This window comes from Etheostoma cragini, chromosome 21 (genome assembly GCF_013103735.1).
Source record: "Etheostoma cragini isolate CJK2018 chromosome 21, CSU_Ecrag_1.0, whole genome shotgun sequence".
NCBI lineage: Eukaryota > Metazoa > Chordata > Actinopteri > Perciformes > Percidae > Etheostoma > Etheostoma cragini.
Window position 1 is genome coordinate 3,332,217 of NC_048427.1, and position 25,761 is coordinate 3,357,977.

The 25,761-nt window shown below is 40.7% G+C and overlaps 1 protein-coding gene across 3 annotated transcripts in view; it reads right to left on the reverse strand.

Annotated features, from left to right (window-relative positions):
* Window positions 1-25,761, reverse strand: part of scn4aa (sodium channel, voltage-gated, type IV, alpha, a) — a 26,266-nt gene continuing 505 nt past the window's right edge. The window contains exons 1-26 of one of the 3 annotated variants that reach the window (XM_034861246.1): window positions 19,188-19,460; window positions 18,769-18,887; window positions 17,669-17,758; window positions 17,457-17,585; window positions 16,908-16,999; window positions 16,339-16,632; window positions 16,178-16,241; window positions 15,933-16,074; window positions 15,596-15,796; window positions 15,076-15,246; window positions 14,852-14,981; window positions 14,068-14,306; window positions 13,819-13,992; window positions 13,362-13,718; window positions 8,675-9,142; window positions 8,040-8,081; window positions 7,781-7,913; window positions 7,531-7,685; window positions 7,249-7,422; window positions 6,998-7,120; window positions 5,325-5,606; window positions 5,182-5,235; window positions 4,412-4,549; window positions 4,186-4,290; window positions 3,719-3,989; window positions 1-3,628 (exon numbers count right to left, since the gene is read on the reverse strand). In XM_034861246.1, the coding sequence (XP_034717137.1) occupies window positions 2,328-3,628; window positions 3,719-3,989; window positions 4,186-4,290; window positions 4,412-4,549; window positions 5,182-5,235; window positions 5,325-5,606; window positions 6,998-7,120; window positions 7,249-7,422; window positions 7,531-7,685; window positions 7,781-7,913; window positions 8,040-8,081; window positions 8,675-9,142; window positions 13,362-13,718; window positions 13,819-13,992; window positions 14,068-14,306; window positions 14,852-14,981; window positions 15,076-15,246; window positions 15,596-15,796; window positions 15,933-16,074; window positions 16,178-16,241; window positions 16,339-16,632; window positions 16,908-16,999; window positions 17,457-17,585; window positions 17,669-17,758; window positions 18,769-18,887; window positions 19,188-19,460 (5,721 nt within the window). In that variant the 3' untranslated portion in view covers window positions 1-2,327. Of the gene's footprint in view, window positions 3,629-3,718; window positions 3,990-4,185; window positions 4,291-4,411; window positions 4,550-5,181; window positions 5,236-5,324; window positions 5,607-6,997; window positions 7,121-7,248; window positions 7,423-7,530; window positions 7,686-7,780; window positions 7,914-8,039; window positions 8,082-8,674; window positions 9,143-13,361; window positions 13,719-13,818; window positions 13,993-14,067; window positions 14,307-14,851; window positions 14,982-15,075; window positions 15,247-15,595; window positions 15,820-15,932; window positions 16,075-16,177; window positions 16,242-16,338; window positions 16,633-16,907; window positions 17,000-17,456; window positions 17,586-17,668; window positions 17,759-18,768; window positions 18,888-19,187; window positions 19,511-25,761 lie in introns of those variants that run through there. The other 2 variants (XM_034861245.1, XM_034861247.1) reach the window with 2 other exon arrangements.

Below are 25,761 nucleotides of genomic sequence, written 5' to 3' on the forward strand. Positions count from 1 at the left end.
TTTTTTTAACCCAGGTTTGATGTTAAAACAGAGCTTAACACCTAAACAAGAGAAAAGACAACTTTCTATAGTCTATTGTAAAAAAAAAGAAGAAAACTGTAAAAGTGCATATGTTGTATATTCAGAGTAAGACATTTTAAATTCAGTTAAGACTTACACAACAGCAAGTGAAGCAACCTTTCTACACGAGGACAGACTTGAGATGACTACTGCGCATGAAGATTGTTTGTAAATGTATAAATGGGCGTGATTATCTACACATTTATTGGACTTCAGAGCTTCCGAGCCGTGTGTTTAACTAAATTAAAAATTCCCGATAAATTTGAGATCATGTCAAAAGACAAACCTGACGCAACCGGAGGTAAAACCTCTTAACATGTACAGCGAGGACTTATATTACGGTATTGCTAGCATTATTGTTGTTAAAGTTGACAAATGTGGTTGAAATGAACAGGGAGCTTGGCACTTCTGTTAATGTAAACACTTGCATATTAAGTTTACAGTCACAGCGTCTGAATCTAAATGCTGACATGGAAAACAAGTGACTGATTTGGAGTTTTGAGAATTGTCTGAGGGGACTGAAAAATAAGACAAAATGGGGCAACTTCTAGCTCACCCAATAAGAGCGTACACCACATGTAGGCTGAGTCCTTTGCAGCGGCCCAGGTTGGAGTCTGACCTGAGGCCCTTTGCTGGGTGTCATCCCCCATCTCTCTCTCACCTTTCCTGTCTACCCACTGACACTAATAAAGGGAAAAATGCCCCAAAAAATAATCTTTAAAAAAAAGACAACATAAGACATGCATACATTAGTGATAAAATCATCTTAGAAAACAGGAAGGTCTGTCGGTCTTACACAGGCAACTGCTTTAACTTGACAGGCATGGAAGGGATATAAATAGTGCAATATAAACTGGGCCTTCAGATGTTGACTCCATTAGCTGGCCTATGTTATCCTTAACTAATAAAGAATAACAGGGATCAAGGTTTCACTGGTAGACTGGGATAAATCCGATCAAGATAAGCCAAAGAAATCATTTAGTGTCTACATAAAATAAGAGCATGTAGAGCCTTCTTATTAATGAGATTCCACATACTTAAAGTAAGCAGAAATACGGTTTTGCTCGGTTCACATTTTTTCAAAAATCATGAATTTCAGTGTGTCTCTTACGATGACGTAGTATACTACTTTATATTGCTCTGAAGAGTTGGACAATAGCGCTGCATTCTTGTCATACCAGACGAAGAAGATGGATATGTTGTTGCTTTTGAATGTATACACACTGTGTATATCATAAAGACAAACCTATTAAGGATCACTCAGGATTTACCATGTGCTTTTCAAGTTACTCTTTAGTTAGAAACTGGGGCACATGTTTTGGTTTTCTGGTAATAGCCATACCAAAGCAAAGTTATTGCTGGCATAAATGAAGGCTTCAACAAAAGTGTGCATTAAAATGACTAATTATAAAAAAGATTTCTGAAATACAGGGTGCTCAATCTTGCAATTTCAAGATTGTTTTTTTTTATCATAAAGCTATCATATGACAGGTTGTGGTCCACTATGATGTTTAATCTTAAAACAACAAATACTAACTATATTTTTTTCCGGCTGACATTAAGTAATGCTCTCAAAGCCAGTGTACATTTTAAAAGCTAAGAAATCGTATCTGTATTTGTGCCCTTAATGCTTTAATAATAACTTTTGGTGTTAATTAACGTCCGTAACATTCAAGCCATTGCCAAATAAGTTGCTACAAAGCTAATTAGACTTTTAGCGACAGGCAACAGTTTTGTTGTCATTACTTAAAATTCCTCATGGGGCGGCAGAAACTACGCACTATAGCTTTAAATTGGGAATGACAATTTAAATAAACAATTCATCCCCACCAATATCTAGAGAAAAAGCATCACAGCAACAGAAGAGAGGTTTCGACCATGTGAATAAACACTGGTAATTGTATATTTTAGCATATAATAGTTTTTTTGCAGCCCAATTAAATCATTTACACATTTAATGTATAAACTTTTTTTTTTTAGTTACTTCCTATTTAGCGTTGATTGTGGTTTATATTTCCCGATGTCTTTATTATAAGAGAAAAACCATGTGCTCCAGTTTCACCTTCAATCCAGAAAGGCTCTTAAATACTGAATTAAAAAAAACAGGAATTGTTTGTCAATCTGAATGATCAAAAATGCAGTTTAAACATTCTTTAACAATGTGTAACAGCTAATGTGGAAAATGAAATGCCAACACTACTTCCTTGACTGGTGAAACAAAAAAAAAGGGGGGGGGGGCGACATGATTAATTGTCTTCTGCTGTTTGTTATACCATCGTCTCTCTCAGATTTGCATGTAGGATAGAGAGGTGTGGGTTGGGGGCAGAATGTAATAAAACCTCATTAGTAATTTCTACAGGTACAACAATGATATTTGGCTCAGGGGGTTCTAGACCGCACTGGGCCTCTGTGTAAAGTGACAATGTCTCGGGATCAGGAGGCTGTCGGCTTGCTAGAGTTTCTAAATCAGCCTGCTCCATCTCCTCTGCAAGGTCCACGTTGCTCCCATAGAGCACTCCCATCCTTCGTGCGAGCATACCCTCTTTCTCTGGTGGGTCTTTACCTTCGTCCTTTCTACCCACCCTCTTACAGCGGTGCATAAATGCTGCGTGGCGTACGCAGCGTTTCAGCAGGTGGTTGCGGTAGGCCCTCTGAATGACTACAACGGCCATCTGCTCTTCTTTGTGGCGCACCGTTGTCGTAATTGGTGCAAAGGAGTCTGAGGTGGGGTTGCTCAGGATAAACTTGGCCTCGATGCTCAGCCGCATTGCCGCCATCTCCACCGTGTCTCCCAAGACCATCTGTGTGACGGCCATCAAGACATCCAGGCAGTGAATCCTGTCCCCAATGACCAGGGGCAGATCCATTTCAATCAGGCGAAGCCGATTGGGCTTGGCAACCCTCAGCGGCGGCTGCAAGGTATCACAGAAATCTGAGAGCCGGGAATACTCAATGAACTGAGATCCATCTAAGTCAAACTTCTCCCAAGTCTCATTGAACATCTCAAAGTCCTCCTCGCAGAGTGCATCACCGCTCTCCTCCTGCGCCACATTGAAGTTCTCCAAGATGATGGCGATATACATGTTGACCACCACTAAAAATGTGACGATGATGTAGCTGCAGAAGAATGTCATGCTCATGACCGGATTGCCACAGTTACCCTTTACATCTGTGCCTGGGTTCTCGAAGTCTGGATCACAGTCTGGAAACTCGTTGCTAAGCATTGGAAGTAAAAGTCCATCCCAGCCGGCTGATGTTGTGATCTCAAACAAGCAGATAATGCTTCCCCCAAACGTCTCAAAGTTAAATACATCATCGATTCCAGCCTGCTTCTTGACATAGGCAAAGTTTGACATGCCAAATATGGAGAAGATGAACATAACAAGGAAGAGCAGGAGACCAATATTGAACAGGGCAGGAAGGGACATCATTAAAGCGAAGAGAAGCGTCCGAATGCCCTTTGCTCCTTTGATAAGTCTCAGAATCCTGCCTATTCTGGCCAGTCTGATCACTCTGAACAGAGTGGGTGACACAAAGTACTTCTCGATTATGTCTGAGAGCATTGTACCTGAAATAAAAGGAGACAAAATATATAACACCTATTGTCGGTTTGAACACAGTAGCAAATTGTAGATTCTAAGTAATGTAATTCACCCACCAGCTATGGACAAGATGACCACAACAAAATCAAAAACGTTCCATCCGTTGGTGAAGTAGTATTGTCGCAGGGCAAAGAGCTTCAACACACACTCTCCGGTGAAGACGACGATGAAAGCCACGTTTACTTTAAAGAGGAAATCTTCCTTCTCTGCGCTCTGGTTGTCCGTCTCTACCATCATGGTCACCATGTTGAGGCAGATGAGCACCATGATGAAGATGTCAAAGAACTGCTGACTGATGAAGTCAAACACCAATCCCTGGATTAAGTTCTGTGACAAACAAAAACACAACTCCAATAGGGTCATTTGGCCTGTTCACACCAGGAGTGTGCAGAAAGGGCCAACACAGTGCTCACTATTGATGTCAATATACCATGCATGCCGAGCTGATGTGTCATTACTTAGGGCAACCTCATTTAAAACAAATAGTCAAACAATAGTCTTTAAGTTTAAATGAATGACATACCGTTGGACGTGGAATCGGCTTCTGTGGCTTCTTTGAGCCAAGTTTCTTCATGGCTTCATAGTACTTTTTTTGTTCCTCAGTCATGAAGAGGTCTTTATCTCCAAAGTGCAGACACAACATAATACAAAGATTGTTATTATGAGTATTTTAATTAGGTGACAACAAGTATAGATGTTAAACTTATAGAAAAACCATCAATTGATTTTGAATTGGCGCAGATACTTATCTTCTTCTTTTGTTGGTTGAAATTGTCAATAATGACACCAATGAAGAGGTTGAGTGTGAAGAAAGAACCAAAGATGATGAAGATTACAAAGTAAATGTACATGTAGAGGTTGATCTCATAAGAAGGTTGCTCCTCTACCTAAAAATGAACAAAACATTGTTTAGCATTAGCATGAAAGATTGGTGTGAGACCGAGTGGGGAACACAGGGGATAAAAGGTTATACTGGAATATGATATTGAGACAGGGTACTCGTAGATCCAAAGACTGGACTCACTTCACCATCACCATCTGTCACATATATGTTACATATATATTCAATTATCTTAAAGAGCAGGGGTGTAAGAAAGGGGAAAGAGAGTATTTGATATCCTGACTTGCATTTATTTTATTTCTATCCATGCCCAATAAAATGCTGCTTAATATACACAGTGTCTAAGCCAAATTGTTTTATTAAGTTATTTAAAACTTTTTTGGAGTCCCAAGTTTGTGTGCTGAATTGTAAAAATTCAGTGTGTGTTCACTGTATGTAAAGACCACACTTTTCAAAGCTCATTCTCATAAGTTGCCTCAACTGTTTTTCAAAATATTATCACATCATTTTGTAATTCACCAAAAGTATACATGGACATAGAATAATAGACTAAATGACTGGTCTGTACACAGGCTGTTTTAATATGATTTGTTTCCTGTGTAAGTACTGATACAACGGGCTATGAAACAAAGGGATACCTACATATTTAATGCTAAACGTACTATTGTAAATTACTACCTCTCTTGAGTCAACGGCAGCATACATGATGTCCATCCAGCCTTTAAAAGTTGACTGAAAACACAGAGCAAAAATCTGTCATTGAAAAACTATTTCAACCACTTTATTTTCAAGTATACTATAATGGAAACAGCACTCCCCACCACTTGAAGCAGTGACAGATAGCCTAGTCCAACATTGTCATAGTTGACTTTGACGTTGACCCAGCGGGCTTCCTTCGTTGCCTCTTTGACAGCCATGCAGTCGCTCCGGTTGTTGACCTCTGTAATGGGAAACAGCTCCTCTGTGGTGGTGTTGATGCAGCGGTAGAACTTCCCCGCAAACAGGTTAACTCCCATGATGCTGAAGATGAGCCAGAAAATCAGACAAACCAGCAACACGTTGAAGATGGAAGGAATCGCTCCAACGAGAGCATTCACCACCACCTGCCCAAAGGAGAGGACTTTAGTACAGTTCAGGGATTATATACAAATGTAGAGCATTATTTAGAAAAATATACAAAATGAACAGCTTGGATAATTACCAGCCTATAGCTCTGGCCATATTTTATCCAAGGTCTTATCCAAGGTCAGAAATATACTGAATAGGCTGGAAAAGTTTGTCTTGACCTCTGACAGCCAGTTTGGCTTCAAACCCAAACATGGCACGGATGTGTGTATTTTAGTCTTAAAGCAGGTCCTAGATCTGTATAATAGGCCTAGTTCCAGATTTTATTTATTTATGTATTGATGCCTCTTAAGCCTTTGATCATGTAAATCATGAGAAGCTGTTCTGCAAATTACATAACAGTAGCGTTCCCAAATATCTAGTGAGAATCTTGGCTTTTTGGTCTGCTCATCAGTCAATGTATGTGAAATGAGGTAACTATGTCAGCACCATTCAATGTAGGCAATCAAGGTTGGCCGGAAAGCATTTTATCTCCCTTTCGTTTTTGTATCTATCAAAGCTGCTAAAAAACTGTGGAACAGGCTGTGTGGTTGGGAACACCATTATCAACCACCTAATGCACGCATATGATCTGGTGATTCTTAGTCCATATAGCCTTCAACAGTTACTAAGGGTCTGCTCCCAATATGGCTCAAATTTGGACATCAAGTACAATTAAAAGGACAGTAGTACGATGACTGTTTGAAGCAGGGAGGACAACACATTGTCATTTCCTGCTCTCTCTCTGTCTGGTGCTGCCCTTAAGTGTGATGAGGTCAAATACTTAGGGCACTATGTTACTGATGACCTGTCTCATGATAGGCACATTCACTGACAGTACTGTATGATTTATGCACAAGCATACATCAGTATGCTGAATCGCAAATTTAATATGTGTTTATTGTCTGTGAAGACAAGACTTTTTAAAGCTTTTTTCATCCCAATGTACTGTATACTGCCCACTTGTGGCGGCGCTATGAAAGCAGTAGTATGCAGAAACTCAATGTGCCATACAATGATGGCATGAGGCTGCTGCTTAAAATGCCACAATGGAGCAGCGCAAGCCAAATGTTTGTAAGTGTTGATGCATACACCTGTGTGCTATGGACCCATTGTTTGTGTCCTGAATAAAGAAAATAATGATATTAAATAGTTTAGTTTGTTCGTAAGAGTGATCAACAAGCTTGCCATCAAATCCTACCTGTACTCAATCTTGCCTCAGTCCGCTCGGGTACAGCAGCCATTGTGTAAGCATGCACTCAACACACATTGTAGAGGAAAGCCAGTCAAAGTAGTATGACAATGCATTAAACAAAACTGCTTTTGCATCATCTAAATCAATGTTAGCCGTGCACATGGTTCAAACGTGGTTGAACAGCCAAAAACGCACCCTCATCCCTTCAAATCTTGACAGCGCTCGAAGAGGTCTTAGTGCCCTGAGAGTCCTGAGTGATTTGATTGGTCCAAGCTCAGCGTATCCCATCCAGTTGGCAGCTAAACTTATCAGGGAAATCTGTGGCAGAATCAAGACATTTCCTATTCAAGTGTTACCACGGACTTTGACATAAAACATGTTTGTACGCATGCTCTGTTGAAAGTTACACATACAGGTCAGCTTTAAAGTGAGATGGCAAAACTTACATCTACAATGAAAAAGTCTAACCAACACCAAGCGTTGGTGAAGTAGGTCTTGAAGCCGTATGCAACCCATTTAAGGAGCATCTCGATGATAAAGATGTAGGTGAAAACTTTGTCTGCAAACTCCAGAATTATTTTGATGGTTCGGCGCCTTTCTATGTATATGTCTTCAAAGGCCTGCCAAAGAAAGATATGAGCTACTTGAATACACAGTGTAACAGTAACTTAACACTATGTCAAAACAGTCGACATTTCTAAATTTGTTGCACTGATGACAGCACTCACCAGAGCTCCGCTGCTGAGGAGGATCATAAAGACTATGAAGGTTTCAAACCAGTCATGCTCCACAATAGTGAAGCAAGTCCTACGGAGGTTCCACCATTTCTTGCCTTTACCTTGGGTGATGTCCACAGTTAGACACGGCCAGCGCTTCACACAGTCTGAGGGGAGAGGAAAATCAAAGGTTTATCGTCTGTGAGAAGATCATTTTAAAGTTTGTGGTTGAATGATTGGGTTTTATCGTGGTTGTTCATACTGTCAGTGAAGCAGGCCTCTGGCTCCACAGGGTCTGGCTCTTCTTCTTCCACTTCTTCTGGTTCAGGCTCAGGTGGTTGATAGTCCACTGTGCTACACACTGAAGAATCCCCATCATTCAAAGCCCCCATCAACTAGTCAAGAATTACAATTGAAGCTCAGTTACCACCATGCAAAATATACATTATTGAGTGTTCTGTTTTGAGCAGAACCCTGTGTGCAATTTTGTTTTGTTCATGTCAGCTTACAGATTTACTTACTTTGCCTTTTCCCAGCAAGCTACTTTGGTCTTCTAAGTTTTCCTAAAATAGCGGAGGAATAGAGAATGAACTTTAGTAAGCATTCATATACATTTTAACATTTGATTAGCTTCTCATTTATAGTTTATATCTGGGTGAGGGTTTATTTTCTAGGCTCTGCAGAACACCTACAGAGGGGTTCTCAATTATGATTGGACCTCTATAGACTGTGTGGGCGTCTACGAAAGTTGCTTGAGTGATATCTTCCTCATATTTTGAAAGCTTTCTTTCACCTGTTGAGGCCGAACAACTTACACTTTCACCATTTCTATTTTGAATTCAGTACACAGACTTTATTGACCTCACGTACACTCTAATCAGCCATAATGAGGGAAAACACATACGTGGCTGTGCAAGGCTGTTAAGTAGTGCAATCAAGGCCCTGTTCATCCTCACAGAGATATTTGCGAATGCAACAAAGCTAAACATTTCTGATATACAAACAGCTAGGTGAGACAGTGGAGAGAGAGAGTGCCTGCTGCTCTACCGCTGATCCAACCCGGCAACTTGATTTTTAAAGTTTAAACAATTTCTGAGATTGACAATGAAGTAAAAGTGTTACATCTTTAAAATATAGATGTTGTTGCTGTACTTACCAAGTAATGTTGGCTATTTATCTCATCTGAAATCTCTGAGTCATCAGCACAATCAGCATCATTTTCATCATCATCATCATCCAGGTTTTCAAAGTCGGACTCTACCTGAGCGATTGGCACATTGAGAATAAGCTCTCCATCCACAATTACTCCAGAAGGCCGGCCTTCAACCAAACAATTAGGTATCCCATCTGCCATTCTAAAATTCTGACTGGTGTCCAAGTGGTTCATTTCAATTGCCTCGGTTTTAGGGTCCTCGTCGTCCGTCAGACCCTCATCCGGCTCTTTGGGCTTTCTGCCCAGAATCTGCAGGACAGTTTGAACCATGAATGCTTTGAACCAGTCGATGCCTCGTGTGATCCTGCTAATGGCAATCTGGAGATTGTTCATCTCTCCGTCGTCGTCCCCCGTGGAGAGGTTGTCTCCGCTGAACGAGCTGAGCAGCAAGGCCAGGAAGAGGTTCAACACCTGACGAAAGAAACATGAAGCCAACAATAAATATATACGCTGAAGTCTAAATCAGATTTTTCAAGCATAGTAGCATTAAAACATTTTCCTATTCTCCTCCCCATTTATCCTAACGTTGCATTGCAACAGGTGCACACAGTCTGTATTTAGTATGCAGCTACAGTGTATGAAATATCAAGACTCAGTTTATATCTGTGATTACTTGATGAGAATTAAATCATGTTTTTTCTATCTGAATTAAAAGCAAGTGAATCCCCATTGCGTCTGCAAGTTAAATAATTATTGATTTAATTATTGCTGTGTCAAAGAATGCCGACTAAAAGTCCGGCTCAAATACACATCACATATCAAATTGGTCCTGTGATGGCACTTCAATGAATATTATGTTGTCTGCCTCCTGTTGCAGACGGAGCTATCTTTAGTGTCTAAGCCTGTTAGTCAATTTCTCGGTTCCTCTTTCCCAGGTTTAGCGGGAGATCATGGTTACACGGCAGGCTCATCTCCCTCATGTCAGCATGGGAGCTGTGAATCAGTAAAGACGGCTGAGGGGAAAGGATGAGCTGCACAAAACACAAGCCCAACCGTAGACTGGAAACAGACATGATGGTTAGGTGATTTCCCAGTTGTTCTCAATTCCCTTTCCTATAGCGCAACTTTAGTAACATGCTGATGTGAGAAGCTCGGTTTTTAAACAGAAATACTGTAGTTTTGACATTTTTGGAAATATTTGCTTTCTTGCCGAGAGTTAGAATAGATGAGCAAATAAAACTCTCATGTCTATCATTTAAATCTGAAACGAAAAGTCTGGAAAAAGGTGAACAGCTAGCCTGGCTCTGTCAAAAATTAAAAAATAATCTGCCTAGCAGCACCTCTAATAAACATCTAATATCTTGTTTGTTAACTCTGTGTATTAAAATTGATTTGTTGTGGTTTTATGTGTGGTTATTTACAGGATTTCTTGGCCGGGTACAGTGAGTCTTTTATGGTGTTTGGTGTTTTTTGACCCCAACATCTCCTTCCAGGGAAGCGCGGCAATGGTTGTACTTAGGGTTAGCTGCCTGGAAGGCGACATTGGAGGCAACAAAAAAACATTGAGCGTCTTTTACACACCGTAAGGTTGCCAGGGAGTCAGTAGCTTGGACATGGCCGGGCTAGCGTGTCCCCTGCGTCCAGTCTTTACGCTAAGCTAACCCCCTGCTGGCTTTAGTTTCAGATTTAACAAAAGTATCGATCTTCTCATCAAACTCTCTGCAAGAAAGTAAACGGGTGTAACTTGCTGCACCATAATATTTCTAGAAAAAGAATTCCACATGTTCTTAATAAGGAGCATATGAGCCTTTAAAGATATATAAAATAATATTTAAAAATAAGTGTTTTTCTTTCTTCTTACGCAACAACTCGAATGCCAAATGCTCCAATTTCAGGAAATTCAGGAGCTTTTAGATTAGATTAGTTTGGGGGCATTTTAGGTCTTTATTAGGCATGACAGCTGAAGACAGGAAAGGGGGAGAGAGTGGGAACTGACATGCAGCAAAGGTCAAAATCGAACTGACGGGGGCTGCAGCAAGGACTGATCCTCTGTACATGGGGCGCACACTCAACCCGGTGAGCTACCCAGGCGCCCCGATCAAGAGCCTTTTTGATCATAAAAAGGAAAGATAATGAGCAAAAAATGACCACAGCACGTTCCTAAACATAAGCCAGTTAAATTCATTCCAACTGCTGTGGCACTGATGGCCCAATAGAATCACCTCTTCATCAATTACGCTTCAATCTGCTATCACCTTACTTTTCCTTAACACCCAGTCTCCCTGCCACCTGAGCTCTGCTCGCTCAGCTGTCACAGCTGTGTTTGTTCCCTTAGTGGCAGCAGGCTTTCTAGAGCCGGATCTTAGCACATACTCAAGGTCAAAACCACTGTTTGGTGATTCAAATCACTTGATTTAAATAGCCCCCCCCCCCCCCCCCAAAATGATCATTTTGGCACAGTGTGGTCATTGCAATATCTTTGTCAGCTTGACCACGAGCCACTTCTTTTCCATTTCTATGAATAACCAAACAGGAAATGGCTTTGGCTCTAGTCATTAAATACGATGCTGAAATTATGTCTGAGTGTGATCATCTGTATTATCTGTCCTACGTCCTTGTTTTGTGAGGCCAAGATAAAATGTCAGGGACAGTATTTCCGTGCTCCAGACATTCAGGATTCTTCACTAAGCATCACAAACGCAAATTCACCCAGACACTGTGTGAAAAGGTTGGTGAATTTCATTATCATTTGACATGGTGATATTCTTCATATTAGAATATGTGGACATCTGTGTTTACAGTGTAACACAAGCCACTTCTGAGCTCCAAAAACATTCAAATATATGTATTGTATTCTCTCCTGTGTGTTTATGTGTATATTACTTGTACTACAATACCTCAGATGCTGCAGTGCCCCCCTCCCTCCCCCCTCTTCATCTGTGCCTGGCCTTGGAATCTCTCAGCTGAGGGGTTAACAATAGACTGCTGAGACATGCAAGCCAGAAAATCTCCTGGCATTATATCAAGATAACTGTTACATTGTAAGATTTTTCCAAATAGTTTGTCAGCTTGACAGCTTTGCAGTCATGGTGGTTGCATGTGTAGTTGAGTGGCAGCATCTGTGAGCTCAGGAATGATCATCTCCTCGAGATTAGCTTTTATAAGCTCAGACTAAAAAGACACTGACAACGCAGCCACCAAATAAGAATCATGATGTCTATTTACCCTGAACATAAACAGAGAAATTACTATTTTTATCTCATTGAAATTGAGCTGTGTAACATTATACATTCTTCTATGTCTCCTTACATATTCTATGTCTTCTATGTCTCCTTACATATTCATATATATATATATATATATATATATATATATATATATATATATATATATATAAAGTCATCATCCAGAAAAAAAAGTCATGTCTGAAAAGCAAATTGTTTAAAGGACACGTTACATACCAGTGTAGGATTTAGTGGTAGTCGGTTTCTTTTCTTAAGTTGCAAGGTAAAATCCTGCATTCAAAATTCAAAATCCTTTAGTAGCTTACAGAAGTATATCAGTATATCAGCAAAATATACTTGAGTGTCAAAAGTAAAATTTCCAATGAGACTGATGTATGTAATTAGGTTTTTAAATGATTAAGGATTGTGGAAGAACTACTTGCCTGATTTTCATGAAACGTGTTGGAAGGGTGTAGCATGAGCTAAGAAAGAACCCCTCTACATGTTGGACTTGGTCAGGGAAGAGGTACAAATACATTTTCACTTTGGTTAACATTGTGAAATTTGGCATTTGTGTAACATTTGTTGGTGTCTGAGTAATCGTAGAATTTATGTGAACTACCATCAAGTCTTCTATTGTTATTGTTTTTGTGTGGACCCCAGGCAGACTAGCAACCACTTTGTGGATGTCAATGGGAAACAGAAAAATGCATATATTCAATTCAAACTGGCCTTTTTGGATTGTACTTCCTTATCCCTCTGGTACATGAAACAACACGTCCTAGTCCATAGCCACGACGTTCCCCTTCCGGGATTGCTCCATTAAAACCTGAAAATTCCACTGGATTTCACTCTTTCCGGCCAAATGTCTGTTAACTTCCGCTTTCTTAGTGCTGGAATTTTAAACTCCGGTCGATTTATGAGGACTATGGTTACCTGCTCCTCAGACCTCTGCAGGGAAAATCCAGACAGCTAGCTAGACTTTCTGTCCAATCTGAGTTTTCTGTTGCACGACTAAAACAACTTCTGAACGTACACACGTTCCACCAAAACACGTTCCTTCCAGAGGCTACTTTGCGGAGGCTCTGTCGCTCCATTGGGTACTTAGTGCCGTTCAGGACGATTTTGATTGGTTTAAAGACATGCCACTAAACCATAGAAACCAGAATCTGTCCAATCTACAACTAAAACAACTTTTGAATGTACACACATTCAACCAAAACAAGTTCCTTTCCGAGGCTCCGTATGACACGTGCAGCCCAAGATGATTTTACTACACCAGAGCACATTTTTCTCCCATCACTGAATGCTGGGTGGACAAGCTAGACCCTCCTCCGCGGCGCTGTGGAGGATGGTCTGGCAAAGCAAGACTACTTTCGGTCTGAATTCCCAGGGTAAAATCATATGCCACCATGTTTTAGATTTAAGATATGGATCAGCAGTGATTGAAAAAATGTTCTACTCACCACTAGATTTCCGATGACCATGACCATCATGAAGACAACTAAACACATCCCAGCTCCTGCCACCTCCATGCAGTCCCACATGGTCTCGATCCACTCCCCGCATAAGATGCGGAACACGATTAGGAACGAGTGGAAGAAGTCGTTCATGTGCCAGCGCGGCAGCTCGCAGTCTACGGAGATCTTGCACACGCATTCCTTGTAGCTCTTGCCAAAGAGCTGCATACCCACCACGGCAAAGATGAAGACGATGATGGCCAGCACCAAAGTCAGGTTTCCTAAAGCTCCTACTGAGTTACCAATAATTTTGATCAGCATGTTGAGCGTGGGCCAGGACTTTGCAAGTTTGAAGACACGAAGCTATCTCCAACACAGTACAGACACAAGCAAAGAAAATGAATAATAATGTAGGCTGTTCTTTCTTTGTTTTTAAATGGATGCATATATTGTAGTTTCTTACCAGACGGAAGGACCTGAGGACAGACAAGCCCTGGACATTTGCCAGCCCCAACTCTACCAGACTGAGAGTGACGATGATGCTGTCGAAAATGTTCCAGCCAACTTGGAAGTAGTAGTAGGGATCCATGGCCATCAGCTTGAAGAACATCTCTGCTGTGAAGATCCCGGTGAAAACCTATAGGGGCATACATTTCTTTTCAAATCTAGACATTTCTGCGATTACATTGAAATGTAATGGGGCAATATTCACCAGATTCCCCACTGAGAGCATATGTTCAAACTCTGGGGTCATGGGGTAGTGCTCCATAGCCATGAAGAGAGTGTTGAGCACAATGCAGATGGTGATGCCCAAGTCGACAAAAGGGTCCATCACCACAAAGTGCATCCACTTTTTAAAGAATACCCATTGCGGGCAGCAGTCCCACTTCAGGAATAAGTCTGCAAACTTGTACCAGCAGGGTGGGCACGGCCTCTGAGCCTCCTGCAACTCTAGACAAAGAAAAAAAAAAAATAGGTATACCTTCATGTGATCAAAGCTTATCTTAAAATGATGTGTATGATACAGCTAACAGAGAGGAATGATGAGTGACATTAAAAGGCATGTCTGTGCCAAGTTATAGTCGAGCTGAAATAGCCAAAGCTTAACACTATGGGGGCGCGACATAATATGTTGACAGGGATTTGTCCAGCACACAATATGATTATGGCAAGCTCAAGACAATGCTACTGTGTTGGCCTTGGATAAAATGTGTGTAGAATGCTAACAACTGCTTGATAATCTAAGTAATTAAAGCACACATTAGAGCATGTAATCTAAGAAGCGGGAACTAAGCCTTGATTTTTCTTCATTCCCTGGATGAACTGGAAATTTATAACTGCTTACACCCTGCCACTGAGCATAAAAACAGTACTCTGAAATGGACATAATGGTGCTGTTGTGTCAACTACTTACAGTTTGATCAAATATATTCTGTACCATGTGATTCTGTTTGACAATTTTCTTCTACAAGTTTCTATCTTCATTGGCACTCTACCTTCTATAGCAGCTGCAGTGAGCACAGACAGAGCACTACCAGTCCTCTTTGTCAGGCCTGGTTCTTCCAGATGAAGCCTGCTGTGCACAGAGCCTAACGACTTCTCTCGGAGTTCGTAATCTGCAGCAGACTGTAAGATATGACGTTACATCTGTCAGTTGCACATCCAAACAACATTTTTCAAGTTAACCGGATTAACTGTGACGGGAGGGCGGCCGATTTACCTCGACCATGGTGGGCGCTCGGATTAACAGACGGGGAATGATTCTCCCGTTACAATCCTTGATAATTTCATCATGCCCAAGGCTTTGTTCATCATCTGTCATACCAACTATGGTGTGATGACTGAGCGACTTCTTACTGGTTAGAGTGAATTGGCTCCCAAGACGTTTTGCCTGTAAGATCCAAAAAAAAAATGATTGTCAAATACACAACGATCACAGAGAAGCACAGTCGTTGGCAATGAAAAAATCTCAGGTTCCCTCCATCAGTGATCATAAAATATGTACAAAAGAACATCCTACAAGTAAAACAATGTTTTAAATATAGGGATACAATATCTAACATATATACAATAAAATATAAACGTGTGGTAGACAGGTGTACAATAATTGCCAAAAGAAATTAACTGACTAAAGTGCTTGTTTCAATTTATATAGCAACAATTTGAGTTATTTGTTGACAATTACAGTAAAACATAGACATGTAAATATATAGTGTCTCCGCATTACTTGTAGAAGTTACCTGCTCATCCTGATTCTTGTATTCCTCTAGTAGTCGCTGGAACTCTTCCTCTTTCTCGATGGCCTCTCGCTGAGTTGCCTGATTCTGTTCTTCATAAGCCATGGCTACCACAGCCAGGATGAGGTTGATGAGGTAGAAGGAGCCCAGAAAGATAATCACCACAAAGAACAGCATGTATGTCTTACCAGCCGCCCGAAGGATCTGTGTTTGAAGCAAAACAGAAGCTACGAGAACTAAGGACACATTCTTTTTTCGTGTCTATATATTTTTTTACGAATATATAGTTCCGAAGTTAGACGTTGTGAATCTGTTTGCAACAAATGAAAAAAGTGCCAACCAGCTGGAAAAGGTTCTCCCAGTAGTCCTGCGTCATGAGTCTGAAAAGGGCGAGGAAGGCCCAGCCAAACGAGTCAAAACTGGTGTAGCCAAAGTTGGGGTTCCTCCCAGCCTTCATGCACGTGTATCCTTCTGGGCACTTTCTATCAACAAAGAAGAATCATCATGAGTCATCATGCTTCAATATAGCTCTCACAGCCTCCAAATCACACTACGACCAGAGGTGTCAGTGTGCATAATACATACCCAGCATCAGAGCTGTTTCCACATAGTAGAGCATCTAGACTGCCTTCCAAAAAATAGTGATTCTCTGCAGGCAAACAAGAAGATCAAGAAACCGTGGAACCTTTTCTACAGAGGACAATATCAGCTTAAAATTAAGAGACATAGTAATGTGTTAAACTTACCCGAGCTCTCAATATACTCATTGAAATTGAAGGTGCCATTGGAATATGTTGTATCATTGACGCCCATGGTGTTGTTGAAAGACATGGTGTTGTTAAACGTGGCGGTGGAGTTAAAAAATTCAAATGCCGTTTCATTTGTTGGGATGGGCCATCGCACACACTTCTGACGCAGATTTCCCATAAAGAGTTGAAGGCCAACGAGGGCGAACACAGCGAGGGCAAAGACGGTCAGGATCATGACGTCAACCATTTTCTTCACCGACTGGATCAAGGCGGCCACGATGGTTTTCAAACCTGAAAAAACGCAATTGATGTTCCAGTGGCATATCTCAGAAAGTCAAACATCTCTGCAACAACAAATGATAATCAATATAACAAATGATTCATGTACCGTTGAGTACAAGTGCTAATGATTTATTAATCTTCTCACATAACGTAATGCCAGAACATTTAAATTTAAACAGGAAATCGTATGTATGTATATGCTTTCCTTTGTAAAATTATACACCCATATTCAGACATATACTCAAACAGATAATAATAAAATACGTGTAAATTATTAAAAATACCAGGAATCACAGTAATTGTTTTAAGGGCTCGAAGTACACGAAAGGTCCTGAGAGCTGACACGTTGCCAAGGTCAACAAACTCTGTGACGTATCTGTGGAAAAACATCAAACCATGAATCAAAGCCGGATAAGACTCTACATTACATCAATTAATTTTCCTTTTCCTATTGGCGTAAAATGCGCACAAAAATCTGCACAATTACAGCTTGCAAAAAAGCTGATTATCTGTCTCAAAATGTTTACTTTTTGAATAGTTATTTCTGTTTAGCAGCAATTTATGCAATCAAAATCTTTCATTGTGAAGATTTGGAGAATATGTACTGATAAGACAATTCTTTTGATTTCAATTGCAACAACATTTATTTTTGGAAATTCATATCCTTGTTCTCATCCTTTCACAGGAATATAGAGCAGTTTTAATGGTATTTCCCGTTATAATAATCAATGACATGTATCTGTAACATTGAGAATATTGAACTTTTACGCAAAAAACTAAAACTTGTTCCCCCCAAATCATGCAGCCCTAAGTTAGATGATAAATGCACTTACGCCATGCTGATCACCATGAAATCCAGCCAATTCCATGGATCTCGAAGGAATGTAAAAGACCCAACACAGAAACCTCTTGACAACACTTTGATTGTTGCCTCAGTGGTATAGATACCAGTAAAAACATACCTAGGAAAGAAACACAAGTTAGTATGTGGAAGAATGACATGTAACACAAGACTCACTGAAAACTACAATAAAGAAGTACTCACTCAACAGTTTTACTCCATGCTGGTGGGTTGCTCAGCGTCATGAATACACAATTCGATAGAATGGTCATCATGATGAACAGGCTAAATAATTTAATTCAGGATTAAGGAAACAGACATGGACATTATATGTATAACATACACATACGTTACATTTTTCTAAAATACAAATTCAGGGTACTTGAGTATTCCCATGTTATGCAACTTTATGCTTCAACCCCACTATATCTCAGAAGTTAATAGTTAATTTTATTTCACTACATTTGTCTGACAGCTTTAGTTACTTTAAAGAATAGTTTTTCATCCCCTTCCTGTCCAGTAAATATCATGTATCTCCAGATGTGTTGATGTTGAATGGCTGCGATTAACTGAAGAATGAAAGTTTCCTTTAAGTGATGAGAAACTACTATTTTTTTTTAAAGATCCTTTTTTGGGGTATTTTTCCCTTTATTTGATAGTAGATAGACAGGAAAGGAGGGAGAGAGATGGGGGGAGAGAGATGGGGGGATGACACGCAGCAAAGGGTAGCAGGTCGGACCCGAACCCGGGCCACTGCAAAGGATCCAGCCTACATGGGGCGCACGCTTCCAATGGGTGAGCCAGAAGCCGCCCTGAGAAACTACTACTTAAGCTAAATAAAGTCTTTAACAAGCCTCTTTGATCGGCTAGAAAACACATGGCCCCAAAGCTGTTTTAATCTTAAAGAATTTGATGCATGCTGTGGATTAAACTACCCAACAGTATATGAAGGAGTCAAAATTTGCCCAATCTTGAACAACGTACAGCAATAAAATGCAACATACACATTAATGCAGCAGGAATATTAATCCAGAAACATCAGATATAATAATAGTGAATACTTTAAGTACGTTGTTCTGTTTATGCTTACATACTTTACTTAAATTTAGGATTTTGAATGGGGGACTTTTACTAGTAGTGGAGTATTTTCACAGTGTGGTATTTGTACATCTCTGAGTACAAGTAAAGGATCTAAACACTTCTTCCACCACTGACATAAGACATTCCCACTCAACATCCCTTCATGTCCAGGTGAAAACATAACACTAATTCAAAAGGTCAAGCATTAATAGTTCAAAGGATATGAATGTATGAGAATTTTGATGGCTCCTCTTCTAACCAAACTAAAGGGGCTCAGAATGTAGCAAGCCGGTTCAGCGTTGAACCTGTAGATTGTGTTTCCTTTAGTGATCACAATGAATGTCTGAAAAAAACAGATTATAATGTATAAATGCAAGATAGTATAGAGTCTAATAATACTTCCTTCCTTTCAATAAATACTTAGTGATGACAATCTTGAAACGGTTTAACTGTAACGTATGCATAGCACGAATGAAATGGTGTACATAACGTAAGGAATACTGTATGCGGCTGAAATTTTAGTAATACATCCTGTCACATTTCAAGGTTATGTACGGGAGTGCATCAAGCTCATTAAACACTACGTGTGTGTTTCAACTGAGATTTTCAACGCCATGCGAGACCCAGATGTGCTCAGACTGACGGGCTGGTCTTCATAGAAGGGGTCCAGGTCCTCCAGAGGTGTGTTGAGCAGCTCTGATGGAGGGTCTCCGTAGATCATGGGCAGACTCTTGCCCGCCTCCAGATCAGCGTTTGGGGCCGGTGGCTCCTCTTCCTTTTGGCCCTCTAGCACGATGTGGCCCTTTACTTCTGCAGCCTTTTTTCTTTCATCCTTGAGCCTCTCGATCTCCGCCAGCGACTCCTTGGTGAAGCGGCGGAACGCATCGGTGCCTCGGCGAGGGAGCAGGGGCGCCATCTTCGCATCGCGAAGGGATACGGCCAAACCGGGGTTTCCCTAAAAAGGAGCTGGAGGATGAGGAGTAAAAACAGAGAAAACAGTACATTAGTACATCCAAACAGTAGGATGCAATGAACACAGAAAGCTTAATAATTTTGACTTCAAACATTTACATGTATTTGAATACTTTATAAGCACAAGATTTGGAATAAGGTTTATTACCAATATTTTCTATATTGATCGATCACCTAATTAAAATAAAATTCAAGTCGCCAGAACCAAAAATGAAAATACTTAATATATAATACTTGTATAATTAATACTTATTTGCTTTGACCAACAGTTAAATCCCCAAATGCAATGAATTTAAAGTTCTATAAAATAGAATTGTTTTTAAATGTATGTTTTGGGGCATTATATGCTTTTATTAAGAAAAATGACAATAAGACATGACAGAGGGGAGAGAAAGAGAGAGCCCCCTATGTTTGGTATTTTTACTCAATAAATGAACTCAAATGAAATTAGTCAAACTCGGCAATCAATCTGATTGATGATCAATGAATCGAGAGACTTCCCTCAAACACAAGTGCGTAGCAGATGTGCTAAAACAGTTGCTTCCACCCACAAAAAGGATGAAAACCACTATGCTAAATGTTCCCTACACATGTCTTTGATCAATGTCCACACCCCTCACCCTCCTGCCCCACATCTCTGACCCTGACCCTCTTACTGCACCACAAATACTTAAAGTTGTCAAGATTGTAACAAAATGACTAGATGCGTAAGTGGAACAAGCGCTCAGACTTTCCCACTGTTCATTATTTGTGTACATCAGATTACTTATTAGCTTAGCAGACGCTCCATATCAGGTCCAAGTGGCATTCGTTTACATCTTTTGATGTGTGAGGCAACCAGTCTGCTTTCCTCTGGAGCAGCTAAGGTTGGGCTCCTGCTAGCATGGACAGAAGTAGTAAATTATCCTTTAAATGGATGGATCCTCCAATACAAAAATAATAGATACCACCGCTTAAGCAGTAGTTTTTAACGTTTACAACTCTTTAATCTAAAGGTGGTATTTTACCAATCAATAACAACACATGTGCAAATTGACTAAAACGTGTTGAGGGAAAATTATTTGCTAGACAGCAAAACTATTAATATGCATTTTGCAAATTATTCTTGATATGGATTTGAAAATATTATGAGGACAAAAAAACATGCAACTATTAGTGTGCCTTAAGTTAACAATAAATACATTTAAGGAAAGTTGTTACAATAAAATGCAATGTCTCCATGTTGTGAAACTAAGATGCAGAGAGTTTGCAAAGAATACAGACATGGAGTTTATGACCAAAACAGACAAACTAGCTGGTAAGATGCTGTAAAAAAGAGGATACACACAAAGCTATCAACATAGCAACAAGAGACACGGCGATAGCTACTGGTCAAACACATTAACGGTGCCTCCTCAAACCTCCTCACAAACAGAAAATGATGCATTCGCACACGAGGAGACGCACACGCCCGCACAGATACGGTGGCTGCCCAGCTGCTCCAGGCAATCAAGACAGAGCGTCATGTTACAGAGGCGCGATGACTCCGCTCATTCCTTCCTGGCTGAGCCTTCGCTCTGCGCCTCACATCCCTCCGATAAACAGGACAGCATGCCAACTTATCTTACCGAGCCGACTCCTCTCTCCACTACCTTCTATTTTACACGGGGGCCTCGAACACACTAAGCTTCGGCCTCCACACCCCTTATCCACTACTTTACAACCCTGCTACATGACACTTGAGGATCTAAATCCCTCTATCATACAACACAAGTCTTCAATCATTCCATCTTTACTCCATCACTCGTCAAAGCTTCAATCAAAGCATCCTCAATCACACACACACACACACACACACACACACACCTCTTTTCTCCTTAAGCAGTAATACTACATGGTGAAATAATTCCTTTATCCTACCAAAAGAAAAAGACAATGTAAGATTTATTTCTAATCTCAAGGCAACCTGTGCAGCTCCACACCTACTTCCTACTCCCTACCAAGCCCTCGTTTCCCCTCTCATCATCCCGATTCAAACCCCCAATCTGAGAGCCATGGGCCCCGCCAGCCTCGACTGGGAGCCAACCTTAAAATACACATCCTGAGAATGGATGGGTTTCTCTGTGGCTTATGGGGAACATTTCCTGATTGCATTACATCACACAATGACTGCTGAAGCCATTAAATGTCCTTTTTTAAATGTATTTTTAAAACCCTAAAATGAAAACCTGCCAATTTCCAAAAAGGCCTCCCTGAAGAGGTTGTTGCCTTGTCAGTTAGGTAAATAATACGTTTTGGCGTCGTATTAAGTTTTGTAGCTAGCCTACATTTATCGGTGTGTGTTTCGAAAGAGCCAAGAGTAGGCTATAGGCAAGTAGAGTGCAATATTCAGTATCAGTCGAAATAGATTCTTTAGCGAGTTATCCTCCTGCTAGATTTTGCACCCAACAGGCTTAAGCAGGGCAAGTTTTAAACATGTTTTCAGCCTCTAAACACGCCCGAAATGTCATTGCAAGTTCCTACCCATGTGAAGTGATTCCGTCCAAGTGAACAGAGCGAATTTGACTGGAGTAGATGTGACAGAAAGGCATAAAAGTTATGTTAATTCAGCTCGCGCGCATTCCTCCGTTTATTTCCTGTTTTCCAGTGAAGTCCCCACTAGTCAAAACACGCCTTTCTGTCACATATACAGCAGTCAGATTCCTTGTGTTCACTCGGAAGGAATAACTGCACATGGGTGGGCACTTTTAATGACATTTTGAACATGTTTAGAGGCTAAAAAAAAGTTTAAAACTTGCCCTGTTTGAGCCTGTTGGGTGCCAACTCTAGCAGGAGGATAACCTTGGTTTAGACAGCACCGATTGTTTTCATATTTCTTGCTATTGACAGCACACCAGAATTACAAACAACAGAGCTATGTATTGAGATTGACTGGAATTTTTCTTTAAAAGGAAGATCAAATGGTAGTACAAGTCCCTCAAAATGTTACTGAAGCACAGAGCAGTAAATCTACATGACTTTTAAGAGTCTAGCTGAAGACAATCAACTCATTACAAGGACCGTGCTCGTTCAGTCGCTCTGAGGACAGGTGGCGAGCTGAGGACGAGGGAGGGAATGTTAGATTTCAGAAGCCTTCCCCGACAGTAATATATATATCACTTTGCATGTCAGTGAAGGCCATGTACACCGTGACATTCCGGTTGAGGATATGGACGATGTAATGTAGACACCTCTGGGTTACACTAGCCGGCCGCGGGAATGCGAATGCCAATACTCACCTCCGGAAACTAGCCGAAGTAGCTTTTGGCTTTTGTCACAAGGGTAGCTCGAGTTGGGCTGTAATGTGATCTGGGAAGAATACATTTTACTTGATGAGTAACTAGACTAGATGAGCAGAAACCTTTCTGTAGGAGACCATGTTGACTTGTACTGTAGCTGTGATTTTAACAGGCAACATGGCCACGTGGTTTGAAGACCTTATATCTTAATCAATTTTAATCATTTGTTGGCTTAAGTCTGTTGCCCTAAATAGTTTAAAGTCCTGTCCAACGTCCAACGGAATGTAGTCAAGTTGTAAAAAACAGATCCACCGAGCAAACAAGGGCTTTTATCGACACGCCATTTGACATTTACCGTGCTCCTGTTCCCCCTGTTTTCTCACGGGGTCAGATTTTGCTGCACTGTACTTTGCCCTCTCCCAGCTTGCTTCAACACCCTGTCACCCACCATTTAACCTTGTATTTCAAACTCCATAGGGTGCCACATTAAAACAGGCCTTTCCACCTGCTCCTACTCCATACCGTGTCATTGTGTGTTGCCACCAGATGCATATTTAGCACGACTGAAAATCATCAGCATGTTCATAACTACTCAGGGTCAAGCGCTCGAGGTCTTACTTTGATGTCTTTATTAGATGCGAGCACAGTAGACTCAGTCTGCACTTTATTCCTACATGCATTATGTTGCTAAGGGGACAGCTGCCGTCATTTGCAGTATGCCTCTGTTGCTGCATACCGAGGAGCTGTGAAGACCTAGCGTAATCTCCCTGGTGCAGTAAAATGGTCAGATGTGTTAGCGAGACATATAGGCCTACTGATGTTTAAATCCAGGAATGAATTAGAGGATGCCGCCATATAATGCGTCTCTAGCTGTTTCAGCACAAACATCTTGGTCTCCTGGTTAATGATATGATGTCACTATTAAACATTATGGGAAATAAATCCCCTTTTCTGGGATTTGGGGTGCTGTTTTGTGTCACTAGTGCTTCCATGTGCATACAAACTTGGAACAAAGACTATCCATGCCGTTTTGAGTGAGATACAGCTTTCTGAATGTCCTCGGCCTTCAGTCTCCAAGTGAGTTGTTCAAAATCTCCACGGCTTTGTATGTAACTAGCCAACACAAGATGGCTAACTGTAGCATGCTAGCTTGTTCTCAATGGCAAAACACTGCTACAATTAATTAGTTCACCATAATCTATAAAAGAACTACTTCCATGTCCCTGTTCTGCAAGTATTACACAAGTGTCCCTCGTTTAGAAGAAGTCTCCCAGCTAATCCTGCCTTGTACTGACCAAAGTTGGAAAACAGTTATCTAGCTGATGTGATCTTACCTGGCTACTGCGCATATGCTGCTCCCAACAAAGATAGTAAAGTAGTGAGATGTCTCACTCTGTAGCTAAAACAGAGACCTAAACAGACAGGGGGAAAACATGATCTGCAGCAATGTGCAGTACAACTAAAATATGGTGTCTATTCTGGTACAACCTCAAAATACTATTATGAGCCTGAAAATGAGCATAATATGGGCGCTTTAAGCTTTTAAATGAACCACAAATAATGTTGTTCTTCAATGTAGTCTAATGCAGCTTTCTAAACAGACTTCTGTTTCATCAAACTGACCCATTTGGCCTTTACACTCGCTGCACAGAAATCTAAGTAGATTACATGTGGGAATGATATGGAGAATATTCCATCCAGCTTGTGAGGGACCAGGGGGAGCTATTAACATATCCATGCACCACAGTGCTCACATATTCCCAACCAGCTACAGCTAGAGTCATAGTTATCAAGTCTCCATTACAAGCGTCCTTAAAAAAACACAAGTATCCACAAAGGATATTGCACATGTTGAAACCAATGTAAAAAAAATACCTAATTTCTCACACACAATATTCAATTGGGGAAAGTAACAAACCTGTATGTTGATCACATTTATACTGCACAAATTAGATTTGGAGAAGATAAGTTTTACTCATGTTTAACCTTATTTTACCTTATGAATACTCTGGAAAATACAGAGGCCTGGCCAAGCAGTCACACGGGCTCACTTGGTGAAAGAAACTCAAAACCGACACCTTCAGCGTCCAAGAACATGTGATGCGAGACACCAAACACACTCAGGCAGAAGAACACCCCAGATGCATCTTTACACCTTATGCATTTAACAGGAATATGATTTTATACCATCTACCACATATGTGATGAAACAAGTAAGGGTTGCAAAAAATGTATTGAGAAATGATGCAATGTGCAATCAAAAAACAATCTAAAAAGTAAAAAAAAAACTGATGATCCATATCCACTACTGCAGCTTTGGGCTCCACAGTAGGAGTCCATCCTGTTATGTAAGAGTTGACAGGATCTAATATGAACACCAGTCTCCATGTCTTCCACTGGGTCCAAAAGATCTGCTTTGCATGCATGGAGCCAGGCTGTCTCTGTAGTCGCACACCTCTGATATGAGCCACATGGATTAACGGCAGAGACATTGTGGGATATGAGCATCCACAGCATCACAGTATCTTGCCCATCTGCCATGAACACATGAGCTAAAAATACAACGTCCCTCTGGGAGAAGGCATAGTGGGGATTGAGAAGGTTGCAATGTGTCCACACTGGATACTACAGCCATGTGTCTTCAGGGGGAGATTCACCTGGCAGGTGAACACTTGTTATATGATGCTCATGCGCAGTTTTCCCCTTTGATAATACATGTAGGCTACTGTTGCGTAATATAGTAAAACACTATTTCAGCGCTGCACACACACACACACACACACACACACACACAGACACACACACACAGACACACACAAACACGAGAAGCCATAAATCTACCAATTCCAAATTTGACCTAAGCTCAATTACAGGTCCGTGTTTATAATTAGAACAAAGGCGCTCCTATTAAAACACATATTTGCATGTAACCCCTTCAGCAGTGCACCTGATTGTATAGCCTACCTTGTTTCATTTCCAACAATTGAC